The sequence below is a fragment of the Eucyclogobius newberryi genome, unplaced genomic scaffold, assembly GCF_026437365.1.
Source record: "Eucyclogobius newberryi isolate DKJ021-1_F unplaced genomic scaffold, fEucNew1.0.hap1 SCAF_12, whole genome shotgun sequence".
Lineage (NCBI taxonomy): Eukaryota > Metazoa > Chordata > Actinopteri > Gobiiformes > Gobiidae > Eucyclogobius > Eucyclogobius newberryi.
In genome coordinates, this window is record NW_027315746.1 from 8,971,069 (window position 1) to 8,996,078 (window position 25,010).

Below are 25,010 nucleotides of genomic sequence, written 5' to 3' on the forward strand. Positions count from 1 at the left end.
TTGCTCACATTATGACCGCGAAAGAAGAGCTCGTGTTTCCCGCGGCTGCTGCATCATAAAGTCAACTCTTTACCAAAGACTTTCCAGACCACGAGAGGCAACAGGATTATTCTGCACATTAAAAACATTTTACGTTTGTTGGATTTTTTTTGTTATTAACTTTGATTTCGAGAATAATATTTAAGATAAGGAATGCTATGTCATCAAAATGGCCAAGGGGCAAAGTGAATGATCTAAATACCAATGGTTTAAAGACAATTTTGCCTTTCTATTACAAAAGATTGACTGAAATACCATCATGTTCAAGGTATAAAATGTGTTAAAGTGTGTAATATATAAAGATAATCTATTAATCAGCATTTCTGAAAGTATTTGTCTGTTTTAAACTTAACAATAAGGATTTAACCTTCATTAACATTGCTTTGTGTCAGTCATAATCGCCCATTGAAAAAGCAAATGATGTAAAATACAGTTGTAAATGTCTTCAAACCAGGCTCTGATATAACTCACACGTCGCTGAGTTGTTTTATAACTTGCCAAACCTCTTGATTGTACGTCTTTTTTAATGATATTCTGTGGTTAATCCTAGTTCCTCACATTCTCTTCACTTTTGCATTGCCATATTAACCAATTTAATCAGGAAATAAGGATTTGTCTGTTTGAATTTTGTATCCCGGCTGCGTAAATCCGCTGGACAGCAGACCGCGGACCCCCCACACCGCCACGCCTTCCATTATCGGGGCGAGAACGTGGTGAAACGTACACACAGGTGTCCGAGCTGTAACGAAAGTGCTGCAGACGTGAATCATTCAGGAGAACTGAGTAATGTATATGAGTAATGTATACGGTCAGAATACCTACATGTTCAGCATCGTCTCCAGGGTGAGAGGAAATGTCTCCCCCTGCTGGAGACTGGTGAAAATGAACAGATTGGACTGAGGAGAGGATGATGAATATGAGCTATTAAAGAGGCGAGGTAATGTGCACGAGTTTAAATGTATACAGACATAAACTATTTTGAGGTGGTTGTCAAAAACACCAGGCCAAAAACTATAAATTATAAATAAATATACTTCAGTCTTCTCCAAATTCTGGTCAGCCCCAAGTGGAAAGAGACAAATGACATATCCCGATACAGACATGGCCCTAAAAAATGTCTTAAAATATTACAAAATGTATGTTATTATTACTATTATTGCATACGTATGAATCACTCCCTTTTTCAGCTCAAAGAAGACCTTTTGTGCCTTTGTCTGCCTGTATTTCACGTCTACAACACCCAAGGATCTTTGTATTTATGTTTTGGACATTTGAAACTGCAATATTGATCTGAAACGACTTGATAAAAAACAATTCTTCTTACTTCCTGCTTGGCCCTTTTAAAGTATCGCTGTTTGGAGAGCTGCTGTTCACGTTGGCGAAATGTGACAAAATGGCTACTTCTGAATCCTACTTATGTTAGAGAAAATGGAATTGAAGAACAAAGTGAGTGAAGAGCAGTGGGCAATGGAGCTTCATCTGCTGGAGAATAAAGATGACTCAAACATGTGTGAATCAGGGCTGAGAATCAGAATGGGCTCGATATGAAAGATTTGAATCATAATTATATATATATATATATATATATATATATATATAGCATTATTGAAATCGTGATTATTCAAATGATTATGCTTAGAAAGAAGGTGTAAATAATAAAGAGAACAAATGGAACGAATGAAAGTAGGTGACAACGTTAAAAGTAGAAAAGTACAATCTGGGAGAAACATTTCCACTCAAGACTGAAGACTTAATGTTAATGATCTTGATTACAACAATGCAATTTTAGTAATAAATCATAATTATTAACCATTTTTATTCCATAACAGATTTAAATAGTTTTTTTTTTTGACTTATTCATTGTTCATTGTTTTATGTTGCACCAAATTACCAAGACAAGTTCCAATGTTTGTGAATTCTGTTCACTGACAACGGCAATAAACCTTATTCTGATTCTATATTTTCATTATAATCATAATTGTATTTGAAATGTGATTAACTGCACAGCCCTACTCTAAACACAACTGGTGATGCTTTAATGAGAAAAGTTAAAAACTTTCAATTCAAATTCAAATGTAAAATCAGTTTTCATTTCTTCCTAATTCCTCTCAATTGTGTCAAAGTTTTTAATGATTTGTCATATTTTCCCCTTTTCCTGAAGTCACCCTTGATAAAGACGTCTCGCTCTCAATGGAGTGTTCAATTTCTTACCTGGTTAAATAAAGATTGATCGATAAAAATAAATAAATACATCGATTTTGCATCACCGACCTCCTTAAATACAGTAGTAAGCAGTTAAACAGTAGAAATAAAACTATAGCAGTCACAACATCTTTACGATTCCTCCTTTCGCATCCCAATAACCTTCGGGACGTGACCAGGGTGGGACGCTCTTTGGACATAATGAGCCGACGTGGACCGCTCCTAAAGGACTCCTCCCTTAAAGAGACAGGAGCGAGCCAACTCCTCGGCAGCTGAAGGTGTCTGAGTCGATCTTTGTGTGTTCTAACTGCTTTTATTGGCAGCTCCGGTAGCCCCGACTCTCCTGGGGACTTCTGTGCTCCTGTCGAAATCTTTCCCCGACATCTGCACAACATATCATCCCCGCGCAGCGCAAGTTTCCATTGGAAGAGGCTGAATACTTGACTTTATTACACTTTTCCCTCCTCGCTGTGCCCAGTTTTGTTAAGGAAGCTCAGACGGTGAGCGCAAACACGTTTATTCGTTTTACAAAAGCGGAAAACGGGGAAGAAGCCGCGCGGTGGGAGCAGGAGTTTGTCCGCGTGATGGTGCGACTGGGATCATTAAAAAGACTTCGAACCTTGAAGCGGTAAAAGTTACACAGTCAAGCTATGAATGTGATCATGTGACTGAGTTTTGGTCTGAAGTTTGACATCTTAATACCATAAATATCATCACAGTTTAGTTATTGTGGAAATAAACACGTGTTCTACTTTCCTCCACTCTCTCTCAGACATAAGACAAACAAATATGTTGAGACACATTTTTATTTTGCTTTGTACTTTACTTTGTTGTGTTTCACGTTGTCTGAATACATGAATTCCTTTATATCTGCAAGAAAAGGACAATTTACTTCTGTCACCAAATTGTATTATATTTATTTATTTAAGGTTTGTCACTTAATTTAACCTTCAGCAAGATGTTCAATGAATAAATTATGAATCCATCCATCCATTTTCTACCGCTTGTTCCCTTTCGGGGTCGCGGGTGACTGGAGCCTATCCCAGTGACTTCGGGCCTTAAGATAAGATAAGATAAGATATTCCTTTATTGTCCCACATGGGGAAATTTCATTGGTGCAACGCAGGTAGATACAGAGGTAGATACAGAAGAACAGATCACTTATAGGAAGTCTGAAAAACACTTTCAGTAGAAGATCTCCTATGAATAAATAAAAACTCCCATAGACAAATAAATAAATAAATACCATTGCATGTGATCCCGACAGTAATTGCACATGAATTGCACATAGGCGGGGTACATCCTGGACAGTGGCCAACTCGTCGCAGGGTTAATTCATATTATTTGTATTTTTTAAGTGAATTAAGTACATTTAACATTAGAGCATAAAAAGAACATGAATAGTGTAATTTGCATGTCAACGTAACTTTTCACATAAGATACTAGTTCCATGCAATGCTGCTTGAAACTGCATGACAAACTCCAGGATGATGGCCACCTAACCGCCTAGTTTGTCGGGCTGCAGTCGAATCCGTTGTATTTATCCGTCTATATTAGGAGTTCACCTGATTCACCATATTTCTGCATGGAAGCAAACATATAATTATCTTGGATGCTTATTTTGGCAAATGTCTAAGAAACTGAACAAGAAGAACAATGCCACCAAGCTAGCCATGCTACGCCTAAGCTAACTGGCCCCGCCGTGATGACCCCTCCCCCGCCTGAACTGGCTCTTCCACCAAAAGCTGGGAAGATAAAGCTTGACCGTGCACATCGCTCCATGGCTCCTAATCCGGCCCCGAACCAGCGTCCAAAACCTGTTATACTGAAGTTCCATCACTTCAGGGATAAACAGCGCGTCATGACTGAATCTAGACGTGTCACACCAGACCAAACAAGCTCTCATTCTTCAACAACTTCTCTGCAAACGTGGTCAAGAAGCACAAAGCATTTGATCACGTGAATTCTCGTATGAGGTAGAAGAAGGTCGATTGCACTCTTCATCGTGCAATGCTGGGGCTCAACGTGGAGGGGAAAATAAAAATGATTTACCAGGAGGCATCAGCATTTGCAGATACTCCGCCGGATGCCTTAGCAATTGGACATTGTTTCCTTTTTTACTAAAACTACATTTTGTTATAACAGACTTTGCTATTCCTCCTACAAGAGGGTGTGGCCATAATGAGCTCAAGCAGAAGAGCCTTTGAGTTTAGGATAAGATACATATTTGTACTGGTCAAAGGAACTAGTAATGGAAGTGTGTTTACTTTGATAAATGTATATGCACCCCCACAAAAAGACAAGAATAAATAAATGATACAAATGCATTAATAATCTGGACAGCCACTCTACTAATGATACTGGAATGAAGTGAGAAGGGGTTAATTTTGTCCTGACAGACGAAGAGTGGGAAGATGTGTTTGGAGGACCACGTGGTCACATGTTTGGAGGGAAATCTGTTGGAGGAAGGTGGTTTGTCGTGGCCCCATGTCGAGGTGCTCACTCTTCACGGGGAAATGCTGAATGTTGGAGAAGAAACGTCATGTTCTATTGTCATCTTTGGTTAGTGATTTTACATTTACTCTTTCATATTCCTTTCAATGGATCTGTGCTTTACATTACTGTTCCATCCACTCTTTCCACGTTTCCTGCCCTTCCTCCTCCTCCTCCTCCTCCTCCTCCTCCTCCTCCTCATTCCCAGTATTCCTGTCTTTCCGTCTGACTTGCACTTTCCCATGACAGGTCCTCCTTTGGGAATACGATGACCGGGTGATTCCTTCTTACCTGGTACGGAGCAGCAGTAAAAGAGCCCTTTGTCCCCCCCCCCAACCCAAGGGCCTTCATCGCCTCTGGTGGTATGTCCTATGCAGTCCAGACAGGAAGCTGTGGAGCTGGAATTTTGGGGTCTCGTGGGAAAATTGGAGCACATTCTGGGGCCCTCATCTTGACGTCTCTGAAGACTCCGCCCAGTTTGTATCACAAGGAGGAAACCACAGACCAAAATACAGTATTACGAAAGGGCAGCTAAAACAAAACTGTAGATACACAACTCCAAGAAGGAGAAGTTGGGCTGAATTTTACAATGTTTGCAATTTTATTTATGTATTTTTGTTAGATTTCCAAAGAGAAGGCCTATGCAAACTTCAAGGGCCTACAATAAAGTCCTACTGTGCTTTAGTCACAGTGTATTTCACATGTAAACATTGTACTCTCCTCCTATATGTGTCATCATCTTGGATTAATGCATAAAGACAAATTATTACAGAGTGTTTCCATGTCAAACTTGTCAGAGCCTCAGAGCCTCTCAGACCCACCCAGGCCAGGAGAGACGGACCGTGACCACGCCCTGTCAGCTGGATGTGTCTCCACAAGGGGGCGTCGCCATGGCAGTGAGAGGAAGAGAGAGAGAGACAGAGAGACACTGAGAGAGAGAGAGAGAGACAGAGAGAGAGAGAAAGACAGAGAGAGAGACAGAGTGAGAGAGACAGAGAGAGACACAGAGAGAGAGACAGTGAGAGAGAAAAAGAGACAGAGATAGACATAGAGAGAAAGAGAGAGAGACAGATGGACACAGAGAGAGAAGGAGAAAGAGAGAGACAGAGAGAGACATAGAGAGAAAGAGACAGATGGACACAGAGAGAGAAGGAGAGAGAGAGAGACAGAGAGAGACAGAAGAGAGAGAGAGTACCAGCCCAGGCGGTCGCTGCGTCGCTCTTATGATCTGACAGGTTGACAAGTTGGTTCTGGCCACAAACATGTCATGTAATGTTCTGATGTTAATGTTTCACAGTGTGGTTACCGTGGTGACCCTGGTGATGACCCTGGTGATGACCTCTGTCTCTGGCCACTTGACACTTGCCTGGACAAAGGATAAGATCCACTGCCATAAAGATATAGTCAATGCATGTGTAGAGTCAGGTTGTGTTTATGGCCTGCACGGAGATAATATGGACGCCAAGAATATGCGACACATGCAGTAAACATACACTTTCCTTTACTGGTTTTCACTGGTGGATACGTGGCACTTGTTCTCTGCTTTTATAATCTTGTACTCGTCGTTGTCCAAGAGTGAGACCAGGGAGGCGGGATCATAGACTTAAGTAAAAGTATCTGAGAAAACCAAGCATTTTGATGCAGAAAGACGGGTCTGGGGCTATTTTGAAATAGTACCTTGCACCTTTAAATACGACGGATAGTTTGAAACATTACCTTTAAATATGATGGATAGTTTGAAATAGCACCTTTAAATTGGAAAAGTTAAAAAATGCTAACTTTAAAGATGCTATTTCAAGCTATCCGTCAGATTTAAAGATACAATGTACTATTTCAAATTCCACCTAGCTCTGCAATATAACGTATATGTTTCATGCTACGGAGAGTTTAATCTAAAAGTTAAGGCATACTTGTTTATTGTATAGTTTGATTGCTGATCAAAGTAATCACACTGTAAAACTCTTAAAAATCCAGGGTAAACATGTCACAATGTTCAAGGCGTTAAAAGCGTCCCACTCAAGGCTTCGTGGAGAGAAAGCTGGTGAAAAATGAAATAGTATTGGACAATGACAACATTAATAATACTGAAAATAACACAGTATTGACACATTGTCCCCTTAGAATTTTTTGAGTTATCAATATATTCTTATTCTTAAATACTAAAATATTCATAGATAATTTTTGTATAATGTGTCAATAGTTAGCGTGTGGTGCATTGTACAGGTTTATAAGAGAGAAAATAATAAATTTTGCTTTGAAATAATAAACTTTGAACTACGTCATTATCTCGAAATGTCCCAGATCACAGATTGAACCCTATATATATATATATATATATATATATATATATATATATATATATATATATATATATATATATATATATATATATATATATATATATATATAATTCTAATTTAAATGCTTCCATGCAAAACTCTTGCCATGGTTATCCTCAAACACCAGAGTGTCCTCACTGGGCATTAAACCCCAGCCCTGAACACAACGTATCACAGAAGTACATGTATGAATGAAAAATCTATATTCAATAGCTTTTTCTCACTAAGACCTTTTCATTGTCTCTGCAATTGTATTTTGACCGAACATTGATATCCAAGATTTTCTGCTCTGTCACCTCAAGCCTGGACTGAATTGATGGTCTAGTGTTTGGATGGTATATTGCACGTACTCTGCCAGGGAGGTGTACTCTAGCACGTACTCTGACAGGGAGAAGTACTCTCGCACGTACTCTGCCAGGGAGGTGTACTCTCCCACATACTCTGCCAGGGATGTGTACTCTCGAACGTACTCTGCCAGGGAGGTGTACTCTCGCACGTACTCTGCCAGGGAGGTGTACTCTCCCACATACTCTGCCAGGGAGGTGTACTCTCGCACGTACTCTGACAGGGAGGTGTACTCTCGCACGTACTCTGCCAGGGAGGTGTAATCTCGCACGTACTCTGCCAGGGAGGCGTACTCTCGCACGTACTCTGCCAGGGAGGTGTACTCTCCCACATACTCTGCCAGGGAGGTGTACTCTCGCACGTACTCTGACAGGGAGGTGTACTCTCGCACGTACTCTGCCAGGGAGGTGTAATCTCGCACGTACTCTGCCAGGGAGGCGTACTCTCGCACGTACTCTGACAGGGAGGTGTACTCTCCCACGTACTCTGCCAGGGAGGTGTACTCTCGCACGTACTCTGTCAGGGATGTGTTCTCTCGCACGTACTCTGCCAGGGAGGCGTACTCTCCCACGTACTCTGCCAGGGAGGTGTACTCTCGCACGTACTCTGACAGGGAGGTGTACTTTCGCACGTACTCTGCCAGGGAGGCGTACTCTCGCACGTACTCTGACAGGGAGGTGTACTCTCGCACGTACTCTGCCAGGGATGTGTTCTCTCGCACGTACTCTGCCAGGGAGGCGTACTCTCGCACGTACTCTGACAGGGATGTGTTCTCTCGCACGTACTCTGACAGGGAGGTGTACTCTCGCACGTACTCTGCCAGGGATGTGTTCTCTCGCACGTACTCTGACAGGGAGGTGTACTCTCGCACGTACTCTGCCAGGGAGGCGTACTCTCGCACGTACTCTGCCAGGGATGTGTACTCTCGCACGTACTCTGCCAGGGATGTGTACTCTTTCACGTACTCTGCCAGGGATGTGTTCTCTCGGGCTCTCCTCCCAGATCAATCACCTACAGGGAAAACATTGTTCATTAGTGTTAATTCTAAACCAAAATAGATGGCATGTTCTAAGCTTGGTGGAGAAACCAGGTCTTAAATAGAGGATTTCAACCATCTTGGGGTCTGATTTAAAGAATATGGCAAAACATTATAATTGAGGATGACTGTTTTGTATTGTATTTGCATTGAACTGTTGTGGTCCGCGAGGTGTTAAATCCAGTGTTTTGTTTATGTTGGAATGTGAGATAAACGTCTCTAATCTAACGACCAGTGGTCAAAATTCCCACAACTTTAGAGAGCGCCGTTCTATTAATCATTAACTTATCTACAAATGACATAACACGTGTCTTAGTAAAAGTGCTGTCAACTTTTTTGTGAACCACAGATGAAAGAATCACTTGGTGTTGAGGTTATGGAGGTGTCCGTGCTCGATTTCCAGGTCTCACATGTGTATAACGGGATCCACTCCGAATCCAGCCACGCCCAAGTCGATCCGCTCATTCATGAAGCCCGCCCCTTAACCCCAGTGCAAGGTCCGACCACCTACTTTTTTCCTGATATTGGAGAAAAGTATTTTGTTGAACGATTATAATGTTTTTGGTCATGTATTTTAACAAATGTTCTCTCATACATTTGCCCAAAATATACCCATGTCCACATACTCCTCCCATGTGGGGCCCAGGCTTACAAGCCCACTATTGGCAAACGGGGCAAATGGTGCCCACATACAATGTTAATGTTATTTTTTATGATTATTGTTATGACTCATTCATTGTTTTATTGTTCACCAAGACAAGTTCCTCTGTTTGTGAATTTTGTTCATTGACGATGGCAATAAACCTTTTTCTGATTCTGATTCTGGGGTTGTACGTTGACTTATCTCTGAATTACTGAATATACAAATGTACTTTTTAGTTATAATTGTATTGGCTTTATTAGACAGGGCAGCTCTGCATGAAATGGGGATGAGAGAGAAGGGAGGACATGCAGCCAGGATTCAAACTCACTGCGGCCGGCTGCACATGGGCCTGGTATGTGTGCTGCCGCCTTAACCACTCCACCACCGGGTGACACTCGGTTTTCCCTCCAAAGTAGCATTAGTTTGTTTTTGCTCCTTCAGAGGCAGATTACACAGGAGTTAAACTAGGACAAGGGTGATTCGATAACACAGCAGTGACACAACTCGCAATATTGTGGTTCACGTCGAAAGTAGTTTAGGGTCATGTTATGAAACTATGGCCTTTTTCAATATATATTTTGTGGGTTGTAGGTAGAGAGGAACTGGTCTTCAAGGATAATGACTTTTTTGAGTGCAAAACAATACTGCACAGACGGCACGTGAAGAGAAGAGAAAATGAAGGTGACCTCAAACAGAAAGGGCCCTTGAAGTAGAATACACATATCCATTATTACAATCAAACGCCTTCTTTATGGATATCAAGTGAATGGATGTCACTCTTTTGATATATTTAGCAATAAAGCCAGTCCGGTCCTCTTGAAGAATGGAATATCATATAGAGGCAGCCACAAAGTCACTTTTTTATTTCAGGTCAGTGTTATGTAAAAAACCTGGATCATAAGCCAATCTGCTCAAGATGTTGACATTTCTGTTTAGTTGGCATGCTTTAAAAAAAAAAAAAAATGTAATAGCTCTTTTCAGATAGTAATCATACATTTGACCACCTCCATTTGACCCGACCATTTTTCATCTACTATTTGTATTATTCTGTTTGCTTCAGTTTTGAAATAGTAAAACAATAAAAAAATAAAAATGCCCAAACTTCTGTTAATCAGACCATCCCTCTAGGCACCTTTTTATATTTAAAAAAATTGAATTTGAAAGTGCAGGTCTTGTTCACACTTATAAAATAATTTGAGTAAATCATAAATCAGAATTAGGGCGTGTCAGAGTGTCAGCTTCTCAGAGAGTCCTGCCATTTGTCTGTTCTCCAAAGAGTTCAATAACAGCTTCAGTTTGAAATGGGGCTCATTTTAGTCAGGCGTTTTGGGAATAAAATGACATTTCTTTAACAATTTAAATACAAAATCAACATTAATTTTGATATTAATTCATATTTTATTATGCTGTTTTGTATATGATTACTTATGTGTATATATATCTACAGTATATGTCCACGTTCAGGATGGTCTAGATGAGGCACAGTCAAGTCAAACTTTCCCATCTTTAGATATTAAAGATATGATGTCTTCTTTCTATCGCTGAGGAATCTGAGCCCAGTTGAATGTTGATAAAAGCAGTTAAAAAAAAATCTTGTAAGGTCAGATCAGTAATTTCACCCCTTTTTTAATTGCCTGTATAATTTGAGGATTCTTATTCTTAACTCTTTCAGTTTCCACTCTTTCACGTTATTGAAAGCCTCCTTACACTTTATCATAAACCACAGACACATAAAGAACATTTTCCTTTTGTGTTAGTGAATATTTGAAGAATCATATGTTGTCTGTTGGAAAAAGAACTCTCACTGTTAACAAACACAATGCAGTCTCAAGGATCGTTAGCTTCTGATTTTAAACCTGAATGTTTACTTCCTTTACTGGCACCAGAGTTTAATTTGTCTTTTGCAAAATAATTCCAAGAGAAATGGAATGGAATGGAAAAATAAATGGAAACACAGTTCTAGTATTGTATGATACGCTGCACTTAATCACCTTTGGTTTACCTTGTGATAGTTTGGAAACTTCAGTGAGAATTGGCCAGCTGGTGCATCTCACGTAGATATTAGAGGTTTTTTGATTGGCTGAATGCGAACGTTACTTATATATATATTAACCACTCTGGTGCAGCTGATCCAGAGTCTAAGACCAGTGGGTAAAGACAAGATGAAGTGGCTGATCTTGGTGGCCCTTTTTGGGCTGAGTGTGGCCCAGCACAACCCTCACCTGAAGCATGGACGCACCTCCATCGTGCACCTGTTCGAGTGGAGGTGGGCCGACATCGCAGCCGAGTGTGAGCGATACCTCGGGCCCAACGGCTTCGGAGGCGTTCAGGTGGGTTACCTGCTGATGCACACGCATAGGTTCCTCATTGGTTACTTTGGTTAATTGGATTATATATATGTATATATATATATATATATATATATATATATATATATATATATATATATATAATATGGGCTATTAGAAAGACAAAGACAAAGAGGATTCTAATAGCCCATTAAGATTCTGAATAGGCTAGCTCGGTAGATACAAGGGGGGAGTTTCTGTTGAAACAAACAACTCTTTCTACTTCAGGAAGGCTCCTCCCAATGGGCGGGTCTTACCACAGAACAGTATTAATATCGGAGTTCTCGACCTAAATTCTTTTATTGACAATGACTCTTGGATGAGAGTCGAAACGTCCAGATGACTACAACTGAAGCTTTTTCTACTATAATTATGTAAAATATTATCTATATGTTTGTAATTCAACAGACAAGGATTATAGGCCATGGATTTCCAAAGTTTGGATAAGCACAGGGGGTTGTATTCGGAGAGGCATCTGACATAAAGCTTTTGCTGTAGCAATCATGCAAATCACTAATGTGTCATCTATTTGAACCAGTCATGGTCCATGTAAAGAAACAGGAAACAAAAACACCTATTAATGACTTATAGCTTGACATTTTGAGGAATTTAATTTTGAACAATATATACAATATAAAATGTTCTACAGTTTTAATCACTCGATAAATACTAAATACAGCTAAATACAGTAAAATAAAGAACAGTGATTCTGGACTGACCTTGAAGTTAGAAGGAGGCTGGGAAATGTATGGAATATTCAGAAAAAAACTACATAGTGAGGTGGAGACATACTCTAGAGAGGAAGACACAAGTATTATCAAGTGTATCATCAGCTTATAATAGTGTTCACTGCCATTATCCAACTCTCACTCAAACAATATGTTTGAATCAAAAACTGTCTCCACTCTTTTTCTCTTGTCAGATCTCTCCTCCCAATGACCACATCATCCTGAACTCACCTTGGAGGCCCTGGTATCAGCGCTATCAGCCAATTGGCTATAACCTGTGCTCCCGATCAGGAACTGAGGCCGAGCTTCGCAACATGATCACCAGATGCAACAATGTCGGGGTAAATTGAAAGTTTGTGTCATTTATTTAACGGTGGAGAGATAGATGAATGATAGATCGTTCAACCTTTATACAATTATTTTCATTGAAAAAGTGAATACTTGAACAAATAAAACGACATCCTTAACATCCCTCCCTATAGGTGAACATCTATGTGGATGTTGTGATTAACCACATGTGCGGCGCCGGAGGTGGCGAGGGCACCCACTCGTCCTGTGGCAGCTGGTTCAGTGCCACCCGACAGGACTTCCCCACTGTTCCCTACACCAGCTGGGACTTCAACGATGACAAGTGCAAAACAGGCAGTGGAGAAATCGAGAACTACGGAGACCCAAACCAAGTAACAACATAAAAACTTATAGCCCTGACCGTGTGGTGCTCCTTGTTTCAAATGACTTGTGCTTCATGTTGTAAATATGTCTTTCCCAGGTGCGTGACTGTCGTCTGGTGGGCCTGCTGGACCTGGCTATGGCCAAGGACTATGTCAGGGGTAAAGTGGCAGACTTCTTGAATAAGCTGATCGACATGGGCGTGGCTGGATTCAGAGTGGATGCCGTTAAACACATGTGGCCCGGAGACCTGAAGGTTGTGTACGGACGACTCCACGACCTCAACACCAAGTGGTTCTCTGGAGGATCCAAGCCTTTCATCTTCCAAGAGGTACTTCAAACGACGCACATAACTATGGTTCTCACATACGATGAAAGAGCACTGAAAGCACTCAAATACTGCAGGGGATTTTACTTAGCAAGACAAATGTTATGTAATTTGCATGAAAGTTAATAGAATGGCACGCTCTAAAAAAGTGGGAAATGGCCACTGGCTAGTCACAAGTTTATCTCACACACCAACTTCAACAAAACACAACTATTTTTACACCTCGCTAACCACCAAAACAGTCCAATACAGCAACTTCTCAAGTGTCATCTTTTGTTCTACTGTAAATAAGACAACAATATGCTAAAATTCCTCTATTTGAGTCATGGTTTCTCCACCAACCTAAGAAGAGCATGTCATCAATTTTCATCACTAATGAACAAGCATTTTCCTTGTAGGTGATTGATCTGGGAGGAGAGCCCATCTCTTCCAGGGAGTACACGTCCCTGGGCCGAGTCACTGAGTTCAAATATGGAGCCAAACTGGGAACACTGATGAGGAAGTGGAATGGAGAGAAACTCTCCTACACCAAGTACGTGCAATTACCATCCAAATACTATTCCTAGCAATTGAGATTTAATATCATCAGCACGGTGGCTGAGTGGCTAGCACTAATGCCTCACAGCAAGAAGGTTGTGGGTTCGACCGGGCCTTTCTGTGCAGTGCTGTTCAGTTTGTATATTTATCTCTGTGTCTGAGCGGGTTTCCTTCAGATATTCGGGTTTCCCCCATCAACCAAAAACAAGCACTATACGTAAAATATTCCTGCTACGGTAGTCCTGGCTGAGCTCTAGATCTGGAGATGGGACCCGAGCGCTGTACGGCAGCAGCTCAGGTTGGCCCAGCGTCATTGAAATGCAAGGAATTAATTTCCCCTGATAAAGTATATGCCTTATAACTACTTACTTCCGTGTTTTTGTGTTCAGGAACTGGGGAGAGGGCTGGGGTTTCATGCCCAATGGGGATGCTGTGGTGTTTGTGGATAACCATGACAACCAAAGAGGCCATGGAGCGGGCGGAGCTTCCATCGTCACCTTCTGGGATCCTCGGCTCCATAAGATGGCCGTTGGGTACATGCTGGCCCACCCCTACGGAGTCACCAGGGTCATGTCCAGCTTCAGATGGGACCGTCACTTTGTTAATGGAAAGGTATGTTACTTTAAAAAAATAAATACAAATTATATAAATATATAAATCTAGATCTTGATAATCTCTTGATGAATTGTCCAAAAAGAATCCAGGAACAAGAATATTTTAATATTTTTGATCCATTTTGACATAGAGAGACCGAAGGCTATAACTCTGGCAATACAGTGATATTTTTAGTATTGATAATGTTGTCGCTGTTCAATATTATTCAAATTTGTAACTCCTAAAACTTTTCACATAGGATCAAAATGACTGGATGGGACCTCCCAGCTACAGTAATGGCTCCACAAAACCTGTTCCTATTAACGCTGACCAGACCTGTGGAGACGGCTGGGTGTGCGAGCACAGATGGAGGCAGATCAAGTGAGTCATTTCATAAAGTAAAGATTTACTTGTTTTGGGCATTTTACACAGTTGAAGGATTGAGCTCTCTGATCATGGATTCCCACCTAAATGGCAGATCAAATAGAAATCTAACAGCTAGATCTAACATGCAGATATTCACTCGCATCTCTCTCACAGGAACATGGTGGTCTTCCGTAACGTGGTGAATGGACAGCCTCACTCAAACTGGTGGGACAACCAGAGCAACCAGGTCGCCTTCGGACGTGGCAACCGCGGATTCATCGTCTTCAACAACGATGACTGGTGAGACTTTCATACATCAGTCATGAAACATTCTAATCATGGTTTTGAACTAGTATAGTAAATATGCACCAACTATGGTGACTGCTGAACTGGAAAAATGTGTGGCCAAAGCTCTGAGGCAACAATAACAAATGCATTTTAATAATAAGGCATTATATAAAGTGATGAAAGGTAAAACCACATCAACAAAAGAGATTGTTGTCTTCTGGCTAGAACACACTAGGGCCTCAATATTTTGTAATCAACAGTAGAATTCCCCAGGGAACAGTTTTGTTCCCTCTTCACTTTTTATTTTCCCGTTGTACTATATCTGACTTTGTTTACAAGTCGTTCGCACACATAAATATCCAGGGCGACATTCCTTTATAGTTGAGATTGATGTTTTAAAATTGTCTATATGAATATATTGAATGTATAAGCACCTTACAAGCTGTTGCAATCCTCCAGTTTATGATTTGATCTATAAAAAAGTACTAAAAAAACATGGTCTTCTGTTTTAGTCATATTTAATTCTTAATATATGCCTTGTGTTGTCTTCAGGAACCTTGACGTGACCCTGAACACTGGCATGCCCGGCGGCACGTACTGCGACGTGATCTCGGGTCAGAAGGAGAACGGCAGGTGCACGGGCAAACAGGTCCAAGTGGGAGGAGACGGCCGCGCCCACTTCAAGATCAGCAACCGCGACGAGGACCCGTTTGTGGCCATTCACGCCGAGTCCAAGCTGTGAAATGTTATTACACTCACTTAACTTTCTTTCAGAGAGCTGTATAACACAACAGTAATTTAGGTCCTTGTCTATCCATCAATCTGATTATAACCCACTGGTCACTGCTGATAATATTCTAGCAAAACTGTGTAAACTGTTTTGTCAAAATTGTTTTTAAATGTGATCAAGCAAATAAACCCTCCCTGTATGACATATTCTGAATGTAAAGGATTCACTGTGTTTTGATTGTAAATAACACATCGACTAACACTATAATTAGCACTAAATTTACAGTAAAATGTGTAACACTTTTATTGTGTGGTCACTTTGGTCCACAAACAAAATATAGGATCAGACCCAACCTCCCCCTGAACGTATGCAAATATTGTGTTTCACAACCATAAGATAAGTGTCAAGGAAAGGTCAACACAAATGCCCGAGGGAGTCATAAATTATGATATATGATTCTTATCCTGATTCTGAAAAAACTACAATCTCAAAGGTTCAGTGTATTATGGTGTTGACAAGACATATTTCTGTACAATAATCTCTGTAAATGTTAATATTAGGCTTTAGAAAAATATTGGACTTACTTCACAACCACAAACTGACCTTTAAGTTTTTCTAAGGATGGTTTGGTAACTTCTGTGGGAATGGTGCAGGTGGGCTACATCTTAGAGATATTTGCTGTCTCCTGATTGGTTGAAAGCCAAAGGTCTCTCTGCATATAAGCCTGGGTCTTGGGTAGATCCAGTGTCTTCTCTTCACCTTTTGACCAGTGGACCAGTAAAGACAGGATGAAGTGGCTGATTTTAGTTGCCCTTTTTGGGCTCAGCGCGGCCTATCACAACCCTCACCTGAAGCACGGACGCACCTCCATCGTGCACCTGTTCGAGTGGAGGTGGGCCGACATCGCAGCCGAGTGTGAGCGATACCTCGGGCCCAACGGCTTCGGAGGCGTTCAGGTAAAACAGTTGTAGTTGTTAGTTTAATAAGACCATTAATTAGATGATGCGTCAGTGGAATAATGAGTAAGCTATACTGTTTTATATGAATATCCTGAGTAAATGTTCCTATTTTTACTGATGAAAATGCTTTTAACTGAGAGCATTCTTCCATGGACCTCTAATACACAGAAGATGAACCACGATAACACTTTTCATTCAGCGCAATCCTAAATTCATGTGCCTTATTGCAATCCTGGGCTATACATATCATCACATACTGTATATTAACGTGATAATGTCTTTCGTATCGTCTTATATTGATAAATGTTATTATTGTAAATGTGTTTTCTCAGATCTCTCCTCCCAATGAGCACATCACCATTAACAGCCCCTGGAGGCCCTGGTGGCAGCGTTATCAGCCCGTCGGCTACAACCTGTGCTCCAGATCAGGAAGCGAGGCCGAGCTCCGCGACATGATCTCCAGATGCAACAATGTCGGGGTAAACTGACCGTGAAACTGACCCACAATCCTTCATTACACCCCATGTGTCATGTGATGGACATGGCTGTTGACATGAATCTTTTCAGTCTTTAACATACCGTTTTATTCAAATTTCTATTTGCATTCAATTATTGCCAAACTGTTTTATCAACTGTTTTTTGGGAAACTATAACATGGGAACATAGCTTTACCTTTATGATGTGAAATCTTAACAAATTAGGTTCCAATATTAAACAAAAAGTGCCATATTACAACCCAAAATTGCACTACTAGTATTTGCTGAACCTCATGCAAGGTTTGCAAATGTCATGACCTTCCTCAGGTGAACATCTACGTGGACGCTGTGGTCAACCACATGTGCGGCGCTGGAGGCGGCGAGGGCACCCACTCGTCCTGCGGCAGCTGGTTCAGCGCCAACAGGAAGGACTTCCCCTCCATCCCCTTCACCGGCTACGACTTCAACGACCACAAGTGCAGGACCGGCAGCGGTAACATCGAGAACTACGGAGATGCCAACCAGGTAAAATATTGTGAAAAAAACATACTTTGGTTGCATAATGGTAAAGAGTTTAACCCCTGTGGCACTGGAGAATGGTGTAAACGCCAAATTTATACCAGGACTAAAGACCAATGGAGCTGTTGAATGTCAATGTCATAACTACTTTCTTTCAAACGATTAATGGCATTTTCACAGCTCTTGCCATGTGTTTTGCTTATAAAATGAATATATTCATGTTCATATATTCATGTCATGTTCACTTGTAGTTCTTGTTTGTATTTCATGATAAAATAACAGTCACAAACATTAAAAATTACATATTTGAAAGCTAAAATCAAGCCACTTTAGCCACACAATCCATCAGTAAAATGACACACTACCAAATGTGTTCCTCTTCAGGTGCGTGACTGTCGTCTGGTGGGCCTGCTGGACCTGGCTATGGAGAAAGAGTACGTCAGGGGTAAAGTGGCGGGCTTCTTGAATAAGCTGATCGACATGGGCGTGGCTGGGTTCAGAGTGGACGCCTGCAAACACATGTGGCCCGGTGACCTGCAGAATGTCTACGGACGCCTCCACAACCTCAACACCAAGTGGTTCTCCGGAGGATCCAGGCCTTTCATCTTCCAGGAGGTACTTCACAAATCACTGCACCACAGACGTCAAGCAAAAGTGAAAAGTAGATCCAAACTTGAGTCACTCTGTGCACCAGGAATGAGTCAATGCTAATTTAGTGTCCAAAAAAACAAATAAAAACACTCATGATCCAAAGTCGTATCTCTTACAGTTCAGCTTCCAACATGATGAGTGGATACAACGTCCAATTGGCTTTATATTCAGAAAAGTTAGAGCCAAAGCAGAAACACTGTACTAATTATGCCTGTAGTTAATAAATGAAACACATGTTATACAGGTATTTCTTCTGCTCAGTTTACAAGACACATCAACAGACCTTCTCTCGTTGACAAAAAGCTAAATATAGTGTAAACTCTGGTTAATGGTTGATAGGGTGGATATTAGATAACAGTAAGAGTTGTGGGAGTTTTTAAAGTAGACACAATATGGCACAAATGATCAAAGGAATGCCAACAAAACACATAAAACTTTGGTTTTGACAAGAAGTAGCTTAAGTAATTCTAGTAAAACACAGCTGAATTTATGTTTTGGCTACAATTTACTTTCTTTTTCTCCCCCATAGCTTTTAAAACACTATACTTACCGAAACGAATCAACCATGCAAATTCACCACTCGAGCAGGTCAAGCATTCTTCATGATAACAATGACATTACGTGATGTTCCAACAGGTTATTGATCTGGGAGGTGAGCCCATCACGTCCAGGGAGTACTTCCACTTGGGACGCGTCACAGAGTTCAAATATGGAGCCAGACTGGGGGCTTTGTTCAGGAAGTGGAACGGAGACAAACTCAGCTACACCAAGTGCGTGCATAATATTTCCATTGTACCGTTCTATGGTGAAATATGCACTGAAACGAGCCGACTGCCTACTGTACGTGCCGGTAGAACATCGTATTATATGTCGTTTTGTGTTCAGGAACTGGGGAGAGGGCTGGGGTTTCATGCCCAACGGAAACGCCTTGGTGTTTGTGGACAACCATGACAACCAGAGAGGCCACGGAGCGGGCGGAGCTTCCATCGTCACCTTCTGGGACGCCAAGCTCTACAAGATGGCGGTCGGGTACATGCTGGCCCACCCCTACGGCGTCACCAGGGTCATGTCCAGCTTCAGATGGGACCGTCGCTTTGTCAACGGGAAGGTACTGTACGTTCGTTTGACACGATCAGAAGTGTTGTCATGAATGCTGAAGCTTGCTGTGGTTGCGCCTCGTTTTCAGGACCAGAATGACTGGATGGGACCTCCCAGCCACGGAGACGGATCCACCAAATCTGTCCCCATCAACGCCGACCAGACCTGTGGAGACGGCTGGGTGTGCGAGCACAGATGGAGGCAGATCAAGTGAGTCGTGGCTCTACGTAACTAAACGTGACAGTTTGACATTCGAAATGACTTCAAATGACCTTTGTCGCAGGAACATGGTGGTCTACCGTAATGTGGTGAATGGACAGCCTCACTCAAACTGGTGGGACAACCAGAGCAACCAGGTCGCCTTCGGACGTGGCAACCGCGGATTCATCGTCTTCAACAACGATGACTGGTGAGAGTTTATTCGGTATATGAGCGTTGAACTGTTCGTTGTATCTACTGCCCTGTGCTGCGGTGGAGAATCTGCTTGTGGATCAGAGGATTATCGGTTCAAACCTCAGAGTTAGACACACAGAGTATTAGAAATAAGTTTGGAATATGCGTTTTAAAATGTTTCGCTTTGACCCAGTTCAAATCATGAATGGCAAGTATGTACAATCAATTATAGGTCAAAATACAGAAAATATCATATTGACTTTAAGCACAGATTGATCACTATAAACAATAGTTTCATCAATAACTTTATTTTCGTAATTGATATTTTGTCATGGATTTATGATGGTTCAATGTGATGTGATGGTAGATTTGGGAGTGAATATCAAGTTTAATCTGCATTGTTAGTGGTTCTTTTCAGTGTAAATGTGTGTAATTGTCTGAACTTGCAATCACATGAGCACAGTTTGTGTCAGATATTATATTTTGTAATAGTTCCTTATTAATACATTTAGGAGCTTTCAACATCACGTCCTCTTTTAATATTTTAGCTGTCCAAGGATTACTCCTGTCGACTAAAGCCCTCCAGTATTTGTGATCGTATCGAATTCTCAAATTAGCTCAGGAGCAAGATTCTCATGATCAGTTATATAAAAGATACATTTTATAAATCCCCCACATTGGCTGTTTACCTAAGAATCCCGGGACAATCGAGCAGCGTCGTCCTCTTGGCTAATCCGTGACCTTGTGTTACTCTCAGGAACCTTGACGTGACCCTGAACACTGGCATGCCCGGCGGCACGTACTGCGACGTGATCTCGGGTCAGAAGGAGAACGGCAGGTGCACGGGCAAACAGGTCCAGGTGGGAGGTGACGGCCGCGCCCACTTCAAGATCAGCAACCGCGACGAGGACCCGTTTGTGGCCATTCACGCCGAGTCCAAGCTGTGAAATGTGTCATGATTTCACCCACTCTAAAGCTCTTCTTTGGAGCTTTATGTCACAAACTTCAGCAATTCAGTGATTTTTGGTCTTTTTTCATGTACATTTCACCTTTTTGATTAAAATCTCCATAATATAAAGTGTTTGATGTTGGTTTTTCTTTACGTAATGACTCATTCCTTCCACAAAATGATGAAAAAGCTATTTTTAAAACTAATACAAATCAAAAAGACATGGGGTAAAGCAAAAGATTATATTTAGTGGAAGAAAAACATACCTCATCACTGTATTTATTTATTTATGAATTGAGATGCACAAATTCTCCAACTCTCCACAAGAGGGCGATGCAGCAGAGTCACAGTGTTCTCTTCTGACCCTCCCTCTCTGTCTCTCCCATCCCTCCCTCTTTAAATCTGTGTACTCCCCTTCTCTTCCTCTTTACCCCCTCGTCGTTCCCTCTGCTCCTCTCTCTCTGTCTATTCCTCCCTCTTTACTCCCTTTCTCTCTCGTTCCCTCTTTATCTCTAGCCCCCTCCCTCTTTTTCCCTTTCTCTTCCTCACTCATTTCCTCTCTCTTTCTCTCTCCCTGTGCATCTCTTCCTCCCTTGCTCCCCCCTCACTCTTTCCCTATCACTCTCTCCCTCCTTCCCTTTCTCTCGACTCCCCTCTCTCCTTCTCTTTTCGTACCTCCCTTCTTTCCTCCTTCATTTCTTCCTATTCAACCTCCTTCTCCATTCCTATCAATTATCTCTCTCTTTCTCTCTTCTTTTCTTATCCTTCCCTCGCTCTTCCTCTCTCCTCCCACTCTCTCTCCTCTCTCTACCCACCTCTCTCCTCCTTTCTCTTTACCATTTTCTCTTCCTCTGAGAAGTAAAATAAAGTCTAAGTGGTTTGAACAAACTGATTAAAAAAAACATAAAATTGACAATCATAATTCACTTCATTTTAGGGTACACTTAATAACATCTAACTAGCTGCTAATTCACATATACGTGGTTGATTTTATATTGATTTGGCCTTTATTTGGGTCTTATTCTGCACAATTCTTCTGCTACTTAGACATTTACTCACTCTAAACTCATTATTACAGCTCCAGCTTTAATATTATGATTTATTTTAATGTTTTTTACAAATTGACAGTGACATTGTAACTGAAAATAGTTTCCCCAATGTTGCTTCGATTGTGCAGAGCTTAGTTAGCTTGTTTGCTAACGGTATAAGGGGAGAAAAAGGACACTTTAACTCACTCCCCAACACACAGACTCAGAAACATCTTATTTAAAGACCAAAACTGTATCAGTGATAAATGTGAGCATACAGCGTGCAATATTCCCATTTACTTGCTTTTATTTCTATTTTTTCTTTTACTTGCGGACTTTTATATTATTAGACAGCAGCTCTTTCATGTTTCTGTTGCATTTTCTGATCTTCCAGGAGAACATTTCTTCCACTCACTGCTACAATTCAAAATGCAATGATGTAATCTTTCACCAGCAGAACTCTCCTTGTTCTCAGACTACATTTATCTCCCTTGTTAGCTCGCCACCGCCCCTTGTGTGCTCGCCACCGCCCCCCCCGATGATGACCTTGCAGCTGCTGAGGTCGCGAGGCGGTGCCGGAGAAGACCCCGACGCCCGGCGGATCTCGGACACGATGTCGCAGGCGTTGAATTATTGAGCGTCTTCCATCTCGCGGCCCGTGCTCCGCTGGCTCCGCTCGGTCCGATTAGACAGCGACGCGAGAGCAGAGGAGGACTGATGCGTGGTGACACTCGCGCCGCCGCCGTCCCCCGGCTCTTTCATTTTTTATGCGGCTCCGACCTGCTCCAACCTGCGTCCTGTCACATCGCAGCTCAAACACGGCTCCGGGACGAGCGCCGGCGCCGGGGAGGACGGGGCGCCGAGAAATGTGAAAGAATTCGGTGATAACGGCGACAAAAGTGCAGAGTCTGGCGGTCGCGGTCGGTTTGTTGGTGACAGCTTTCGGTCAATTTAACACTTTTGAGATTAACTTCTGAAAAACCTTTAATTACACTGTGACATATCTATTTTACATTGATTTATTTCTATGTCATGTTTAGGGATTTTCTGAAAAATCTACTTGAAGTGTCTTTTAATTGACATAATGTAACTATTTAAATTAAAACAAGAGCACATATACAATAATTGTACGCGTTAATGGCCTTTTGTTGCCATTTGATATACAGTCTGAAAACTAATGTTGCTCAAATGCTCCATTCTACCACACGGGGGCAGTGTTGAAGCAAGTTCGACCTGAAAACCTTCCAACAATCTTTATGTAATGCTCTTATACAGTAAAAAATGTAGATATGTATAGATTTCTTCTATTTTCTCTTTAGCTATGGACATTTATGTGTCTTTTACAGGCTTAAAAACAAATGATAGAAAGCAGCTTTGCAACTATGACAATTTGTAATGTTAGTTTTAAAACGTTTTTATAAATTGGGATGTCATAATATCACATTTTATTATCACGACCTGTTTAAGATTCACAATATCAACTCCATGACTAAAGGACAGTCAAATCTAATATGTTCAAGTTCCTCAAGTATGTGAAATGAAATAAAACGTTCTGAATGTTACAGTAAAGTTAATGTGCCATAAACAGCCAGATAAAAAAGAAAGAAAAAGCAATACATTAGATTTACTTGTTTTGGAGTAGATCTAATTGTGACTTTTCTCCTAAAAATGTCACAATCTTCATGTTTTTAGCTCGTTCAATGACATTGTGACCTGAAAATTTATGATTATCAATAAACCAAAACATTATTGACGGATCAAAAGTAAAAATATAAGACATGAATAAATATTAAGGCGTTTTTGGTCCCTGTGAATGTGTCCGGTGCATTTGACCCACACATCACTGCCACCGGGGCCATCAGGAGACCATGGGACCATCAGGAGACCATTGGGCCATCAGGAGACCATGGGGCCATCAGGAGACCAAGGGGCCATCAGGAGACCAAGGGACCATCAGGAGACCATGGGGCCATCAGGAGACCAAGGGACCATCAGGAGACCATGGGCCATCAGGAGACATTGGAACCATCAGGAAACCAAGGGACCATCAGGAGACCATGGGGCCATCAGGAGACCAAGGGACCATCAGGAGACCATGGGGCCATCAGGAGACGATGGAACCATCAGGAAACCAAGGGACCATCAGGAGACCATGGGGCCATCAGGAGACCAAGGGACCATCAGGAGACCATGGGGCCATCAGGAGACCAAGGGACCATCAGGAGACCATGGGGCCATCAGGAGACCAAGGGACCATCAGGAGACCAAGGGGCCATCAGGAGACCAAGGGGCCATCAGGAGACCATGGGGCCATCAGGAGACCAAGGGACCATCAGGATACCAAGGGACCATCAGGAGACCATGGGGCCATCAGGAGACCAAGGGACATTCGGGAACCAGATCTTGAGCTAATGTTAAGATGAAGGACTAACATACTTTTAGTTTGATGATAGAGAACATGCCAAGTCCCCTGGTGCCGTTACGAATACCGTATACAATTACTGTATACAATTACTGTATACAATTACTGTATACAATTAGTATTATTCGGGTGAACTTTGAAGACTGTAGAGCTCCATATGGTTTGAAAGGTTCTTTTTAGCGTGTACATGGTGCCATTCTGCCTAAAGGTTTCTGAGTTCAAGCCCCAGCTTTGAGCAAATACAAATATTTATGCAAACAATTCACCAGGAAATTGAGAAATTGCTTGGAATTTCTTCTGTTGACCAAAAATCTGCGCAAATCTTTCTCTAAATCAGTCAATTTAAAGCCTGAGCAGAGATATTTTTACATTTCACTCTTAAAATACACTTTTAAAAGAGTAATTAAAAACATACTTAGTTTTATTTTTCAAATGTGTCAGTACTTTTAATTAAAGGACACATATTATGCACTTTGTTTCCTCATCAAAAACATACCTGAAGCTTAATTCACGCTCCCTGTTGATGTCTTCTCTCCCTCCGAGCATCAAAAGGCAAGGCAAGGCAAGTTTATTTGTAGAGCACATTTCATACACAAGGCAATTCAAAGTGCTTCACACAGCAGGAAAAATGCATTCAAATCACAAAGAAATTACAGAAACAGAAATACAATAAAATTAACTAAATTAAAAATTATCAATCCAACTGATTTTCTAAACTAATAAAATCACAAACAAAAGAGAAGAGTGCAAAGAAAAAATCCTTTCAGTCATATGCACAGCTAAACAAAACTGTTTTTAGCTTAGATTTGAACATTGTCAGAGTAGAAGCC

The 25,010-nt window shown here is 41.4% G+C and overlaps 2 protein-coding genes across 2 annotated transcripts; both read left to right on the forward strand.

Annotated features, from left to right (window-relative positions):
* Nucleotides 1-11,218: 11,218 nt before the first annotated feature.
* LOC140356032 (alpha-amylase-like) lies at nucleotides 11,219-15,753 on the forward strand. The gene is made up of 9 exons (XM_072440723.1): nucleotides 11,219-11,427; nucleotides 12,368-12,514; nucleotides 12,656-12,853; nucleotides 12,943-13,173; nucleotides 13,569-13,702; nucleotides 14,097-14,319; nucleotides 14,561-14,682; nucleotides 14,842-14,967; nucleotides 15,508-15,753. Exons 1-9 carry the CDS (start codon nucleotides 11,260-11,262, stop codon nucleotides 15,695-15,697), a joined length of 1,539 nt encoding a protein of 512 aa, XP_072296824.1. The 5' UTR covers nucleotides 11,219-11,259; the 3' UTR covers nucleotides 15,698-15,753.
* Nucleotides 15,754-16,421: 668 nt separating this feature from the next.
* On the forward strand, nucleotides 16,422-20,831 carry LOC140356033 (alpha-amylase). Its single transcript, XM_072440724.1, has 9 exons — nucleotides 16,422-16,641; nucleotides 16,977-17,123; nucleotides 17,448-17,645; nucleotides 18,024-18,254; nucleotides 18,927-19,060; nucleotides 19,176-19,398; nucleotides 19,477-19,598; nucleotides 19,672-19,797; nucleotides 20,539-20,831. The coding sequence occupies exons 1-9, from the start codon at nucleotides 16,474-16,476 to the stop codon at nucleotides 20,726-20,728; spliced, it is 1,539 nt and encodes a 512-aa protein (XP_072296825.1). The 5' UTR covers nucleotides 16,422-16,473; the 3' UTR covers nucleotides 20,729-20,831.
* Nucleotides 20,832-25,010: the final 4,179 nt, after the last annotated feature.

Bases quoted from the DNA above. Each gene is read 5' to 3' on its own strand.
- LOC140356033 (XM_072440724.1), top strand. From the start codon at position 16,474: ATGAAGTGGCTGATTTTAGTTGCCCTTTTTGGGCTCAGCGCGGCCTAT. The intron at 17,646-18,023 runs GTAAAATATTGT...GTTCCTCTTCAG, and splicing joins ACTACGGAGATGCCAACCAG to GTGCGTGACTGTCGTCTGGT. The intron at 19,061-19,175 runs GTGCGTGCATAA...TTTTGTGTTCAG, and splicing joins GACAAACTCAGCTACACCAA to GAACTGGGGAGAGGGCTGGG.
- LOC140356032 (XM_072440723.1), top strand. From the start codon at position 11,260: ATGAAGTGGCTGATCTTGGTGGCCCTTTTTGGGCTGAGTGTGGCCCAG. The intron at 12,854-12,942 runs GTAACAACATAA...TGTCTTTCCCAG, and splicing joins ACTACGGAGACCCAAACCAA to GTGCGTGACTGTCGTCTGGT. The intron at 14,320-14,560 runs GTATGTTACTTT...CTTTTCACATAG, and splicing joins GTCACTTTGTTAATGGAAAG to GATCAAAATGACTGGATGGG.